General features: G+C 37.1%; 1 protein-coding gene across 2 annotated transcripts in view; it reads right to left on the bottom strand.

The window, feature by feature from the left end:
* Window positions 1-15,902, bottom strand: part of VPS35 (VPS35 retromer complex component) — a 41,460-nt gene that overhangs the window by 13,086 nt on the left and 12,472 nt on the right. For both annotated transcript variants that reach the window (XM_060131048.1, XM_060131047.1), the window contains exons 2-7: window positions 12,202-12,300; window positions 10,789-10,885; window positions 9,521-9,644; window positions 8,850-9,032; window positions 7,042-7,255; window positions 5,963-6,046 (exon numbers count right to left, since the gene is read on the bottom strand). In XM_060131048.1, coding sequence (XP_059987031.1) covers window positions 5,963-6,046; window positions 7,042-7,255; window positions 8,850-9,032; window positions 9,521-9,644; window positions 10,789-10,885; window positions 12,202-12,300 — 801 coding nt within the window. The remainder of the gene's footprint in view (window positions 1-5,962; window positions 6,047-7,041; window positions 7,256-8,849; window positions 9,033-9,520; window positions 9,645-10,788; window positions 10,886-12,201; window positions 12,301-15,902) is intronic.

Consider the following 15,902-nt stretch of genomic DNA (forward strand, 5'->3'; position numbering starts at 1 on the left):
ACCACAACCCCACACCCCCGCTTCCCCCACTTAGTGTCCATACATTTGTTCTCTACATCTGTGTCTCCGTTTCTGCCTTGCAAACCAGTTCATCTGTACCATTTTTCTAGATTACACATATATGCATTAATAGACAATATTTGTTTTTCTCTTTCTGACTTACTTCATTCTGTATGACAGTTTCTAGGTCCATCCACGTCTCTACAAATGACCCAATTTCATTCCTTTTTACGGCTGAGTAATATTCCATTGTATATATGTACCACATCTTTATTCATTCATCTGTCGATGGGAATTTAGGTTGCTTCCATGACCTGGCTATCGTAAATAGTGTGCATGAACATTTGGGTGCATGTGTCTTTTTGAATTATGGTTTTCTCTGGGTATATGCCAGTAGTGGTATTGCTGGGTCATATGGTAATTCTATTTTTAGCTTTTTAAGGAACTTCCATATTGTTCTCCATAGTGGCTGTATCAATTTACATTCCCACCAACAGTGCAGGAGGGTTCCCTTTTCTCCACACCCTCTCCAGCACTTATTGTTTGTAGATTTTCTGATGATGGTCATTCTAACCAGTGTGAGGTGATACCTCATTGTAGTTTTGATTTGCATTTCTCTAATAATTAGTAATGTTGAGCAGCTTTTCATGTGCCTCTTGGCCATCTGTATGTCTTCTTTGGAGAAATGTCTATTTAGGTCTTCCATCCATTTTTTGATTGGGTTGTGTTTTTGATATTGAGCTGCACGAGCTGTTTATGTATTTGGGAGATTAATCCTTGTTTGCTGATTTCTTTGCAAATATTTTCTCACATTCCAAGGGTTGTCTTTTTGTCTTGTTTATAGTTTCCTTTGCTGTGCAAAAGCTGCTAAGTTTCATTAGGTCCCATTTGTTTATTTGTTTTCATTTCCATTACTCTAGGAGGTGGGTCAAAAAGGATCTTGCTGTGATTTATGTCAAAGAGTGTTCTTCTTGTATTTTCCTCTAAGAGTTTTATAGTGTCCAGTCCTACATTTAGGTCTTTAATCCATTTTGAGTTTATTTTTGTGTATGGTGTTAGGAAGTGTTCTAATTTTATTCTTTTACATGTAGCTGTCCAGTTTTCCCAGCACCACTTATTGAAGAGACTGTCTTTTCTCCATTGTATATTTTTGCCTCCTTTATCAAATATAAGGTGACCATATGTGCATGGGTTTATCTCTGGGCTTTCTATCCTGTTCCATTGATATTTTTGTTTTTGTGCCAGTACCAAATTGTCTTGACTACTGTAGCTTTGTAGTATAGTTGGAAGTCAGGGAGTGTCATTCCTTCAATTCCATTTTTTTTTTCTCAAGATTGTTTTGGCTATTTGGGGTCTTTTGTATATCCATACAAATTTTAAGTCTTTTTGTTCTAGTTCTGTAAAAAATGCCATTGGTAATTTGATAGGGGTTGCATTGAATCTGTAGATTGCCTTACGTAGTAGTCATTTTCACAATACTGATTCTTCCAATTCAAGAACATAGTATATCTCTCCATCTGTTTGTGTCACCTTTGGTTTCTTTCATCAGTGTCTTATAGTCTTTTACCTCCTTAGGTAAGTTTATTCCTAGGTATTTTATTCTTTTTGTTGCAATGGTGAATGGGATTATTTCCTTAATTTCTTTTTCTGATCTTTTGTTGTTAGTGTATAGGAATGCAAGAGATTTCTGTGTATTAATTTTGTATCTGGCAACTTTACTAAATTCATTGATTACCTCTAGTAGTTTCCTGGTGGCATCTTTAGGATTTTCTACGTACAGTATCATGTCACCTGCAGAGACAGTTTAACCTTTTCCTTTCCAATTTGTATTCCTTTTCTTTTTCTTCTTGGATTGCCATGTCTAGGACTTCCAAAACCATGTTGAATAACAGTGGCGAGAGTGGACATCCTTATCTTGTTCCTGATCTCAGAGGAAATGCTTTCAGTTTTTCATCATTGAGAATGATGTTTGTTGTGGGTTTGTCATATATGGCCTTTATTATGTTGAGGTAGTTTCCCTCTATGCCCACTTTCTGGAGAGTTTTTATCATAAGTGGGTGTTGACTTGTGTCAAAAGCTTTCGTGGCATCTATTGAGATAATCGTATCGTTTTTATCCTTCAATTTGTTAATATGGTGTGTCACACTGATTGATTTGCATATATTGTAGAATCCTTGCAACCCTGGGATAAATCCTAGTTGATCATGGTGTATGAGCCTTTTAATGTGTTACTGGATTCTGTTTGCTAGTATTTTGTTGAGGATTTTTGCATCTATATTCATCAGTGATATTGGTCTGTAATTTTCTTTTTTTGTAGTGTCTTTGTCTGGTTTTGATATCAGGGTGAAGGTGGCCTCATAGAATGAGTTTGGGAGTGTTCCTTCCTCTGCAATATTAAGAGTTTGAGAAGACTGGGTGTCTTCTCTAAATGTTTGACAGAATTCACCTGTGAAGCCATATGGTCCTGAACTTCTGTTTGTTGGAAGATTTTATTCACAGTTTCAATTTCATTACTTGCGGTTGGTCTGTTTATAATTTCTATTTCTTCCTGGTTCAGTCTTGGAAGGTTATATTTTTCTAAGAATTTGTCCATTTCTTCCAGGTTGTCTATTTTATTGGCATAGAGTTGCTTGTAGTAGTCTCTTACAATGCTTTATATTTCGGTGGTGTCCATTGTTAACTTCTCTTTTTCACTTCTAATTCTATTGATTTGAGTCCTCTCCCTCTTTTTCATGATGAGCCTGGCTAAAGGTTTATCAATTTTGTTTATCTTCTCAAAGAACTAGCTTTTAGTTTTATAGATCTTTGCTATTGTTTTCTTTGTTTCTATTTCATTTATTTCTTCTCTGATCTTTATGATTTCTTTGCTTCTGCTAACTTTGGGTTTTGTTTGTTCTTCTTTTCCTAGTTGTTTTAGGTGTAAGGTTAATTGTTTATTTGAGAATTTTCTTGTTTCTTGAGGTGGGCTTGAATTGCTGTAAACTTCCCTCTTAGAACTCCTTTTGCTGTGTCCCATAGGTTTTGGATCATTGTGTTTTCATTGTCAGTTGTTTCTAGGTATTTTTAAATTTCTTCTTTGATTTCTTCAGTGATCTCTTGGTTATTTAGCAGTGCACTATTTAGCCTCCATGTGTTTGTGTGTTTTATAGTTTTTTTTTCCTGTAATTGATTTCTAATCTCATAGCGTTGTGGTCAGTAAAGATACTTGATACAATTTCAGTTTTCTTAAATTTCCCAAGGCTTGATTTTTGACCCAAGATGTGATCTATTCTGGAGAATGTTCCGTGTGTACTTGAGACAAAAGTCTATTCTTCCACTTTTGGGTAGAATGTCCTATAAAAATCAATTAAGTCTATCTGGTCTATTGTGTCACTTAAAGCTTGTGTTTATTATTTATTTTCTGTCTGGATGATCTCTCTATTGGTGTAAGTGAGGTGTTAAAGTCCACCAGTATTACTGTGTTACTGTTGATTTCCCCTTTTATCACTGTTAGCATTTGCCTTATGTATTGAGGTACTCCTATGTTGGGTGCATAAATATTTATAATTGTTATGTTTTCTTCTTGGATTGATCCTTTGATCATTAACGTAGTGTCCTTCCTTATCTCTTGTAACAGTCTTTATTTTAAAATCTATCTTATCTGATATGAGTATTGCTACTCCAGTTTCTTTTGATTTCCATTTGCATGGAATATCTTTTTCGATCCCCTCCTTTCAGTCTGTACATGTTGCTAGGTCTGAAGTGGGTCTCTTGTAGACAGCATATATAAGGGTCTTGTTTTTGTATCCATTCAGCCAGTCTGCGTTTTGGTTGGAGCATTTAACCCATTTACATTTAAGGTAATTATCGATATATATGTTCCTATTACCATTTTCTTAATTGTTTTGGGTTTGTTTTTGTAGGTCCTTTTCTACTCTTGTGTTTCCCACTTAGAGAAGTTTCTTTAGCATTTGTTGTAGAGCTGGTTTGGTGGTGCTGAGTTCTCTTAGCTTTTGCTTGTTTGTAAAGCTTTTGATTTCTCCATCAAATCTGAATGACATCCTTGCTGGGTAGAGTATTCTGTGTTGTAGGTTCTTCCCTTTCATCACTTTAAATATATCATGCCATTCCCTTCTGGCTTGCAGAGTTTCTGCTGAGAAATCAGCTGTTAACTTTATGGGAGTTCCCTTGTATGTTACTTGTCATTTTTCCCTTGTTGCTTTTAATAATTTTTCTTTGTCCTTATCTTTGTCAATTTGATTACTATGCATCTCAGCATGTTTCTCCTTGGGTTTATCTTGCCTGGGACTCTCTGTGCTTCCTGGACTTGGGTGGCTATTTTCTTTCCCATGTTAGGGAAGCTTTCGACTACAATCTCTTCAAATATTTTCTTGGGTCCTTTCCTTCTCTCTTCTCCTTCTGGGACTCCTATAATGCCAATGTTGGTGCGTTGAATGTTGTCCCAGAGGTCTCTTAGGCTGTCTTCATTTCTTTTCATTCTTTTTTCTTTATTCTCTGTTGCCGCAATGATTTCTACCATTCCTTCTTCCAGGTCACTTAACCATTCTTCTCTACCTCAGTTATTCTGCTATTGATTTCTTCTAGTGTATTTTTCATTTCAGTTATTGTATTGTTCATCTGTTTGTTTGTTCATTAATTCTTCTATGTATTTGTTAAACATTTCTTGCATCTTCTCAATCTTTGCCTCCACTCTTTTTCCGAGGTCCTGGATCATCTTCAGTATCATTATTCGGAATTCTTTTTCTGGAAGGTTGCCTATCTCCACTTCATTTAGTTGTTTTTCCAGGGTTTTATCTTGTTCCTTCATCTGGGACACAGTCCTCTGCCTTTTCATTTTGTCTATCTTTCTGCGATTGTGGTTTTCATTCAGCAGGCTGCAAGTCTGTAGTTCTTCTTGCTTCTGCTGTCTGCCCTCTGGTGGATGAGGCTAAGAGGCTTGTGCAAGCTTCCTGTTGGGAGGGACTAATGGTGGGTAAAGCTGGGTGTTGCTCTGGTAGGCAGAGCTCAGGAAAAGTTTAATATGCTTGTCTGCTGATGGGTGAGGCTGGGTTCCCTCCCTGTTGGTTGTTTTGCCTGAGGCAATCCAACACTGGAGCCTACAAGGCTCTTTGGTGGGGCTAATGGCAGACTCTGAGAGGACTCACGCCAAGAAGTAACTCCCAGAACTTCTGCTGCCAGTGTCCTTGTCCCCGCAGTGAGCCACAGCCGCCCCCTGCCTCTGTAGGAGACCCTCCAACACTATCAGGTAGGTCTGGTTCAGTCTCCTGTGGTGTCTGCTCCTTCCCCCTTGGTCCTGGTGCACACACTACTTTGTGTGTGCCCTCCGAGAGTACAGTCTCTGTTCCCCCCATTCCTGTCAAAGTCCTGCAATCAAACCCCACTGGCCTTCAAAGTCTGATTCTCTGGGGATTTCTCCTCACTTTGGCAGACCCCCAGGTTGGGAAGCCTGAGGTGGGGCTCAGAACCCTCACTCCAGTGGGTGGACTTTTGAGGTATAATTGTTCTCCAGTTTGTGAGTCGCCCACCCAGTGGTTACGGGATTGATTTTATCATGATTGTGCCCTCCTACTGTCTCATTGCAGCAGGAGTCTTTGGATGTGGGGTATATTTTTTGGTGAGTTCCAGTGGCTTCCTGTCAATGATTGTTCAGCAGTGAGTTGTGATTCTGGTGCTCTCGCAAAAGGGAGTGAGCGCAAGCCCTTCTCTGCCATCTTGAACCAATTCCAAAGTACAGTTACAATTAAACTAAAACTAACGATACCTAGAAAACTTGGATGTTAATCTTTTCTAGATTTTTGGGAGAAAAAGACATTAATACAAAGACCAAGTTGTTACATTAATAGGAGAAAGGGATTTATTCAGGAAACCTTAATTCCTCTTCAATCAAGATTTTTTTCCAAAACAATGAAAATTAATGAAATATAAAATGAGTTCTTTAATACCCTGAAATGTTCTCACCTACCTGAATAATACACTCCATGAGATATTCTTGAGCCAAAGCATCCCTGCAATTCACAACTTGCTCCAATATGCCAGTCAAAACAATCTGAAAAGAGAAGAGAAAAATTTTTAGGAGTTAAAAAATTATTTTCAAAATCCTAAGTAACTCCTCTAATAACACATTTGAGCTATTAGTTTAAAAGTCATATTTTAGATTTTTCTGACATATACATCATTTCTAGACTAAACTTTGAAATTTTACAGAATTTTTAAATTAAAAATTCTGGGTTTCTATTTCATAAAAGCCAAAGTCCATGTCATCAGTTTTTTTTTCTTTTATGGTTTGTCCTTTTTGTGTCCTAGGAAAGCTTTATGTAATTCAAGGTTACAAAGATTTCCTTTGTGTTTTCTTCTAAAAGTTTTGTAGTTGCAAATTTCACACTTATGACTTTGATCATTTTTTTTTAGTTTCTCTACATGAAAATGGGTTGCAGTTCAGAGGCTTTGTTTGCATACAGATGTCCAATTGTTGCAGAATCACTTGCTGAAAAGGTTGCCTTTGCACCCTTATCAACAATAGTTGATTATATACATGTGGGTCTGTTCTGGATCATCTCTTCTAGGGGTCAGCAAACCTAGTTTAATGCCCATTTTTGTAAATTGTTTCCACATTGTATTTCCCTGCTTTTGCACTACATTGGCAGAATTTAGTAGCTGCAAACTATATGGCTTACAAAACCAAAAAATATGTACTATCTGGTCCTTTACAGAAAAGGTTTGCTAATTCCTGATTTATTCTCCACTGATGTATGTGTTTATCCCTTTCACCAATACCAGATTATCTTATTGTAGCTTTAGAGTAAATCTATAGTTAAAATATACTAAATCTCAATTTAAAGAAAATTGATATCTTGATAATATTGAGTCTTCCAATCCACAAGCACAGACTCAAAATATATATCTTTTAGTTTATTTAAGTCTTCTTTGATTGTCAATGGTTTTCAGTGTAACATTATTTTTAAAAATATTTCAATTTTAAAAATCAGACTTCAATTTACATCTCACGACATAAGAAAAGATGAGAAGTAAAAAGATATAAACCTGTTTATAACGTTCCACATTTACACCTTCCAACTGACTGAGGCGCACCAAATTTGTTCCCACTAAAATCCTTAGTTCTTGTCTTTCTCGTTCTCTTTTTTCTCTATCTCGGCTATGTCCCTGATGCTGCATTCGAACCCAGAGCTTGTTCATTTCTGCAAAGTTGAGTAGTACAAAATCCATGGAATCACTGATATCACCAGTTGTTTCTTCACTGCAAAGAAATGGAAAAATCTTTATATACAGTATTTAAATTATAGGAAAAATTACTACTATTCCTCTTCTTTGTGCATTTCCTTCTTACCTCTTTAATACACCAAATGCTTTATGAAAGACACTTTCAACCTCACTGGCTCAGTGCTCAATTTCAAAGGGAACAGACTCAAGAGAAAAAAATATCAGGGAGAGGACACAGTTCAAGTGTAAAGGGACAAAACGCTTCCCCCACCACTCCCTTTCCTGGGCCAACTAAACATGTTCTTGGAATTGTATTCCATTAATTCAAAAGGCCTAAAAAAGTTGACACAAGTGTCACTGTTATCTCATCATTTTATTGTTGAATATTTTATGTTTTCAATTGGAGTATAAGCTTTGTAAGCTCTGCAAGGGAAGATACCAAGTATTTCCTCCTTATTTTTACATCTCCTAAGATGGTGAACTTAGGAGTTTTCAAAATTTTTTGCTTATTGCCTAATTAAATGCTCAAAACTGAGTCAAATCATAATAAAGCAAATAACCTCACCATCTTCTCTACACCGTTAAATTTTTATATTTTCTATACCATTTAAACTTTTTGTCTTGTGCATTGGTTAAATTTTTATTAAAGTTTTTCTTTTGAAAAGGAAATGATACAGATATACTAAAAACCACTAAAATATACACATTAGAAATAAATGAATAAACTTTAAAAAAAAGGGAATTAAGTTCCTCAATCAAGGGAACGTGTCTCATGAATAGTTCACCCAGTTGGATGAGACCACAGCAGGCTGACCATCTACCCTTTTTGTGGGATAAAAGCACAATGGACTCGGATGCTGGAATACTGCTCACATAAGAGATAGGGCTCTCTCTGAATGGCTTTTTGCTTTCTGTTTTGGAGTTAATATCTAATTTGTGTGTACAGATAACTGAAATCACTAATACTCTGGGGTAACTAGAAGTTGACAAATTATAAAAACTGACAGACATTCAAGAAACAATATGAAAACTGGCTAGCTCATAGAAAAAGTTAAGCATATTTCATTATTTTATCACAAATACCATTTTCAAAATGTAACTCATTTAAAAAGTCACATTTTCAAAGAATATCTAATGGAATGAAAAATATGCTCTCAATTATGTTGCATGAAAAAAGCAGGTACTAATAATCCACACATAATTTTCATAACAGTACATTTTGTATCACATCACATATACTGAGGAGTTCTGTGTCTCAAAGGAAATCTATACACAAAATGCTACCAGTGGGGATTCCCTGGTGGCACAGTGGTTGAGAGTCCGCCTGCCGATGCAGGGGACATGGGTTCGTGGCCTGGTCCGGGAAGATCCCACATGCCGTGGAGCGGCTGGGCCCGTGAGCCATGGCCACCGAGCCTGCGCATCCAGAGACTGTGCTCCGCAACGGGAGAGGCCACATCAGTGAGAGGCCCGTGTACCGGAAAAAAAAAAAGAAAAAAAATGCTACCAGTGGCTGACTCTGGGCAGGAGAATTATTGATTATTTATTTCCTTCTATATACTTTTCTATACTTTTTGTATGTTTTACAACAAAAAAATACTACAATTAAATCAAGAAAGAAAAGCACTTACTCTGTTGGCTCTCCTTCATCAGGTAAGATGTTTCTGGTACACTGAAGTAGATAATTTCGAAGAAATAGGCCTCTCAAAGGGTGCTGCACACCTCGGCACATTTCTACCAAATCTTTCAAAATATCTTTCCTGGATTGAGGAAATGACTTGACATATACAACTCCAACTGTGATCAACAGATAACTAGAAGAATTATGAGGCAACATTAGATTAGAAATATAAAATACTCAAGTCAAGAATTTGATTATATTCAAACATAGCATATACAAACATTAAAAAAACAAGACAGGGAGCAGGTTTTCTCCTGCACAATGAAGAAAATATCGTTTGATTTAAAATATAACTGTTTACTGACACCCCTCCATTTTTATATATATATCATCACCTTTAAACACATTAGGTCTCTTATAATTGTCATTATATTAATTTTTCTAGTAGTCAAGAAATTAAATAAAATATGTCCATTTTTCCTATTTCCAAAGTTCCTCAATAATCTATAAAAAGTAAAACTAATTATACTCTAAAACCTTAATCACTATTGGAATGTTAACCTCTATTCGTTAAGAAATTAAATAACCTTAAACTTGGTTTAAAAAAGCTGCTGATTTTAAAGGATATAACATAAAGTGGGAAATGCAGATATAAAAGCCCTCACAGTCTTAATAACTTACAGCCTTGGGATAATGTTTCCAGCATACTGTACAAGTTCATAGAGATCTGCCACTTTTCTTCCTTTAGCAAACTCATCTGTCAGGTAAACTTCCAAGTAGTGCAGTTCATCAGAAATAGCCATATCTTTTAATTATCATTAAGGATTCAAAGCTAAGTCAACCTAAGCAATACTCTGCAACTTGTTGGAGTCATTAAATTATTGGGCAAATTTCTGTTTTTCTTTTTTTTTGATATTGCCATTTCTTTATTTTATTTATTTATTTATTTTTTGGCCACACCACGCAGCTTGTGGGATCTTAGTTCCCCAACGAGGGACTGAAACTGGGCCATGGCAGTGAAAACCTAGAATCGTAATCACTAGGCCACCAGGGAACTACCATATTGGGCAAATTTCTTAAACGTTAGTCATGTATGAGAGCATTTTTAAATTAAGTAAAGACAGAATTTCTTCTGGGCTTTCCCTACTTTAAAATGAGGGTTTTAAAAGATGTCTGGTAAAGCAAGGCAACAAAAACAAGATTGCCTGTCAGACTACTAAAGGGTTTTGAAATGGCAAAGCATTGATTTCCTTTCCATTTCAGAGTCCTGCATGACAAAATCTTAGCATTAAAGAACCAACTGCCTAGGGACTTCTCTGGTGGCGCAGTAGTTAAGAATCCGCCTGCCAAAACAGGGGACACGGGTTTGAGCCCTGGTCCAGGAAGATCCCACATGCCACGGAGGAACTAAGCCTGTGCGCCACAACTACTGAGCCTGTGCTCTAGAGCCTGCGAGCCACAACTACTGAGCCAGTGTGCTACAACTACTGAGCCAGTGTGCTACAACTACTGAAGCCCGCAAGCCTAGAGCCTGTGCTACGCAACAAGAGAAGCCACTGCAATGAGGAGCCTGCGCACCGCAACGAAGAGTAGCCCCCACTCGCCGCAAATAGAGAAAGTCCGCGCACAGCAACGAAGACCCAGCACAGCCCAAAACAAATTAAAAAACAAACAAACAAAAAGAACCAATTGTCTAATACTTTCAATAACCTTCATGAGAGTCTGAAAATTGAGATGTAACAACAACCCACTTGAAATTTAAGCATAGAAAAAGGGTTTCTGATACTAAGTTTTTCTTTTTCTCACTGAGCACATTTGCATGGAGAAGGAGTACTATTTGGTTAAGACAATAACACAACTTCAGAAAAACTTAAGGAACAAACAAAAATATGGCCTTATCGGGAAAAAAGTATGATCAAAATGTTCATTCTTCAGCATTCAAAAGATACAAAGTTCATAGTAGCTCTTTGGTGATAACATAGAAGTCCGAAGTTCACCAAGCATATTAGAAGCATGTTTCAGAGCATCCATAAGCTTGTTTTTGTCCTACAGAAATACCAAGAGAATTGGTGAGAATGCTTAATTTAAATAAACATTTAACTTGGTTATATAAACTTTCACCAAGGATCTGTTACACAGTTTTATAAGTATACAGCACCTAAAGTATTTTAATCGCATAAAAATCAAGTTTAGTTTCACCCTGCCTTCTCTTTACTGAAAAGAATAAGAAACATAGTTCCTCACCAGGGCTGCAAAGCTTACCAAATCTAATTTATCTAGGGCTGCAAGCTTCCTGGCAATAACTCGTCTTTACAACCCCTAGCAACACTGAAACTGTAACTCCACCAATTCATATTTTACCTGCAATAAAGAAAACTGGCATACTGATCCTTTTGAAGCAAGATACTATTCTGACAATGGTTTGGCCATAGGTTAAATACTCTTCAGAGATGTCTGGAATGACTACTCCTTTAATTATGCTTTCCTCCTCACAATGTCCATGTGTCCCACTTAACACATAAATGCAGACAATTCCTTTAGATACAGGAAACACTATTCATACACAGAAAGAGACAGAAGCAAGCAATAGCAAGCTCCATGCTCACCCATTTTCTCCATTCCAAGAGTTTTGTTTTTACAAATTGGTTTGCGAGAAAAGCAATACAGTAGATACAATTGGTTAAAAGAGCATATTACTAAGCTTTAGAAACTCTAAGACACTTTACAAAGGCAAGATATTATTATCATCATCAACACAGCAACTTACAACTTGAAGTACCAGCCTATTTGGTTCCATTTCTTAAATTTTAATCCAGAGAATTTATAGTTTCTACACAGATAATCTCCTACCCTTTCAGAATATGAAAATATATAAATAGGTCTAATTTTTAAGGTAGTTCCTGAAAAAAATGTATCTATTAAGGACAGAAATAAAATCCTTCAAGATAGGGGGGAAAAGCTGAATAATTCAAGTTGAAAGCATTTAAATCCATTTGTTCAACCAATATTTATTAAGCAACGATTATATGTCAAGTACTCCTCAGTTCTGAGGTACAGAACTAATGAGGCTAGTAATTCAGGTGAGATAGGGTATGGTGATAATATAGTGACGTGTAAATAGGAGTCAGGGTCTCTTGTCCTCATGGAGCTTACATTCTGGTAGGGAAGACAGACAATCTCAAAACATAAATATAATGGTAAGTAAATATTTCAACAGGGCTATCTGTTGAAACTGCTCCAAGCAGTGCTTGAGGGAAGTGGGACTGAAGATTAGATTTACCAGAAGCAGTAGTGCTCTACAACTTTAGAGAACACTGCATATGTGTTCTTAGGAATACATAGACTGCAATTGTCCTTCTTACCAGGCATCTCTTCATCTGGAATGACTGGACCTTCACAGCCTGTATGGCTTCATCCAAGAGCTTTTCCTGCTCATCCTGAGGTGACTGCTGTGTTGTAGGCTGAAAAATTTTTTTAAAAACCTCCCATTAATGTCTCATTAGCACTCTCTTCTAGTAAATCTGTTCTTTCTATATTTCCCACCATACTTTATATTTCCAAGGCTTTCATATAAGACTCATTCCAGTTCTACATCTCAAACTAATTTATCAATTTTTGACAACTGAACAGAGAGCTGTGTCATCACTGAAGTAAACAGCATAAGATTGCTGAAGGAGAAAAGTAATATGTACAGAGAATTTCTTCTTCTCAGAAACTGACTCAACATTCCTCTAGCAGGTTGGCTTCAAAGAAATATAAGGTGGTAGTTTATGGCTGCCTATGTTCTGCTAATACACTCTGAATTCAACTGGAACATAACCAATCTGGGGTGGTAAGTATAGTCTAACCCAAATCTCTAAAAGCCTCTCATCTGCATCTTAGTCTATTCTTAGGCAGACCAAGGAACTAGTTTATGAGAACACTTATCCCCTTAGGTAATATATAACGAGGGACTAAACAGCTTAGAAATAAAATAGCTAAAATTATTGTCAGTGACCTGTAGTAGAACACCATAAAGAGTACTCTCCTCAAGAACCTACCTTATCATTTCAAATATGGAGATCTACAGTTATAATGAACGAAGTACATCTATATAATCTTCTCTTTGCCATCAGAAAAATCTGCTTGCAAGATGAATTAGATCCACCTGTCAAGCAGTGTTAACCACTCCACCCCTTATGTTATATAAACACTGTGTTACACCTCTACTGCAGCAGGTATCACATTATAATTATAAATGATGGCCATTTTTACATCCTTGGGACCCAACACATTGCCTGACACATAATGGATGCTTCATAAATGTTCACTGTACGAATGAATAAGCTGGTTTTAGATTATGTTTTTAATAAAAAATGACTAAAGGATCAACAGATGAGTGGATAAACAAATTGTGTTATATACATATAAGGAATATCACTCAATCATAAGGAGTGAAGTATTGATACATGCTACGTGAACTAACCTAGAAAACATTATGCTAAGTGAAAGAAACCAGACATGGAAGACCACATATTGTATGACTCCACTGATATGAAATACAGGCATACCTCAGAGATATTGCATGTTCAGTTCCAGACCACAGCAATAAAGCAAATATTGCAATAAAGTGAGTCACACAAACTTTTTGGTTTCATAGTATGTACAAAAGTTATGTTTACACTGTACTGTAGTCTATTAAGTGTGCGATAGCATTATGTCTAAGTAAACAATGTATATACCTTAATTTAAAAATAACTTATTGGGGCTTCCCTGGTGGCACAGTGGTTGAGAGTCTGCCTGACGATGCAGGGGACACGGGTTCATGCCCCGGTCCGGGAAGATCCCACATGCCACGGAGCGGCTAGGCCCGTGAGCCACAGCCACTGAGCCTGCCTGCACATCCGGAGCCTGTGCTCTGCAACAGGAGAGGCCACAACAGTGAGAGGCCCACATACCGAAAAAAAAAAACTTATTGCTAAAAACTGCTACCCATCATCTGAGCTTTCAGTCATTTTCTTTATGCTGATGGAGGGTCTTACATTGATGTTGATGCTACTGACTGATCAGGGTGAAGGCTGGGGTGGCCGTGGCAACTTCTTAAAATAAGACAATAAAGTCTGCCTCAGCGACTGGCTCTTCCTTTCATGAACGATTTCTCGGTAGCATGTAATGCTGTTTGATACCATTTTATCCATAATAGAACTTCTTTCAAAATTGGAGTTAGTTCTCTCAAACCCTGCCCTGCTTTATCAACTAAGTTTATGTAATATTCTAATTCCTTTATTGTCATTTCAACAATCTTCACAGTATCTTCGCCAGGAGTAGATTCCATCTCCAGAAACCACTTTCTTTATTCATCCATAAGAAGCAACTCCTCATCTGTTAGTTTGATCATGAGATTACAGCAATTCAGGTACATTTTCAGGTTCTACTTTTAATTCTAGTTTTCTTGCTATTTCCACCACATCTTCAGTTACTTCCTCCACTGAAGTCTTAAACCAATCAAGGTCATCCATGAGGATTAGAATCAACTTCCTCCAAACTCCTGTGTATGTTGATATTTTGACCTCTTCCCATGAATCACAAATATTCTTAATGGCTTTACTTTATCCAGATCCATCAAATGAATCACTAACTATGGCAGCTATAGCCTTATGAAATATATTTCTTAAATAACAAGACTTGAAATTCAAAATAACTCCTTGATCTGTCGGCTACAGAATGGATGTTGTGTTAGCTGGCGTGAAAACAGTATTAATCTCACTGTACATTTCCATCAGAGCTCTTGGGTGACCAGGTGCATTGTCAATGAGCATTAATATTTTGGAAGGAATCCTTTTTTCCTGAGCACTAGGTCTCAACAGTGAGCTTAAAACATTAAGTAAATTATGTTGTAAACTGATGTGCTGTCATCCAAGCTTTGTTTTTCCATTTATGGGCACAGGCCCATAATTCACAAGGACCCTAGGATTTTAGGAACGGTAAATGAGCATCAGCTTCAACTTAAAGCCATCAGCTGCATTAGCCCCTAACAAGAGGGTCAGCCTGTTCTTGAAGCCAGACGTTGACTTCTCCTCTCTAGCTGTGAGAGTTTTGTCTACATTGAAAATCTGTTGTTTAGTGTAGCCACCATCATTAATTGTCTTATCTAGACCTTCTGGATAACTTATTACAGCTTCTACATCACCATTTGCAGCTTCACCTTGCATTTTTATGGTACAGAAATGGCTTCTTTCCATAAACCTCATGAAGCTCTGCGAGCTTCAAACTTTTCTTCTGCAGTTTCCTTAACCTCTCTAAGCCTTCAAAGAACTGAAGAGAGGGCCTTGCTATGGATTAGGCTTTGGCTTAAGGAAATGTGGTGGCTGGTCTGATCATCTATCCAGACCACTAAAACTTTCTGCGTATCAACCATAAGGCTGTTGTGCCTTCTTATCATTCATGTATTCACTGGAGTAGGACTTTTAATTTCCTTCAAGAACTTTTCCTTTCCATTCCCAGCTTGGCTAACTGGTGCAAGAGGCTGAGCTTTTGACATGCCTTCCTCACAGAGCTTAATCATTTCTAGCTTTTGATTTACAGTGAGAACGTGCAACCCTTTCTTTCATTTGAACACTTAGAGGCCACTGTAGGGCTATTAATTGGCCTAATTTCAATATTGTTGTATCTCAGGGAATAGGGAGGCTCAAGGAGAGGGAGAGTAACGGGGAACAGCCAGTCGGGGGGCAGTCAGAATACACACATTTATCAATTAAGTTCGCCCATTCATATAGGCACAGTTTGTGTCACCCCACAACAATTACAATTGTAATATCAAAGATCACTAATCACCAGAATATAATAATGAAAAAGTTTGAAATATTCCAAGAATTACCAAAATGTGACACAAAGACACAAAGTAAGCAAATGCTGTTGGAAAAATGGCGCCAAAAGACTTTCTAGCTGCAGGGTTGCCACAAACCTTCAATTTGTTAAAAAAAAAAAAATGCAGTAAAGCAAAAGCACAATAAAACGAAGTAAGCTTGCATCCAGAATAGGTAAATCATCCATAGAAACAAAAAGCAGACTGGTGGTTACCAGG

Source organism: Lagenorhynchus albirostris, chromosome 19 (genome assembly GCF_949774975.1).
Source record: "Lagenorhynchus albirostris chromosome 19, mLagAlb1.1, whole genome shotgun sequence".
Classification (NCBI taxonomy): Eukaryota; Metazoa; Chordata; class Mammalia; order Artiodactyla; family Delphinidae; genus Lagenorhynchus; species Lagenorhynchus albirostris.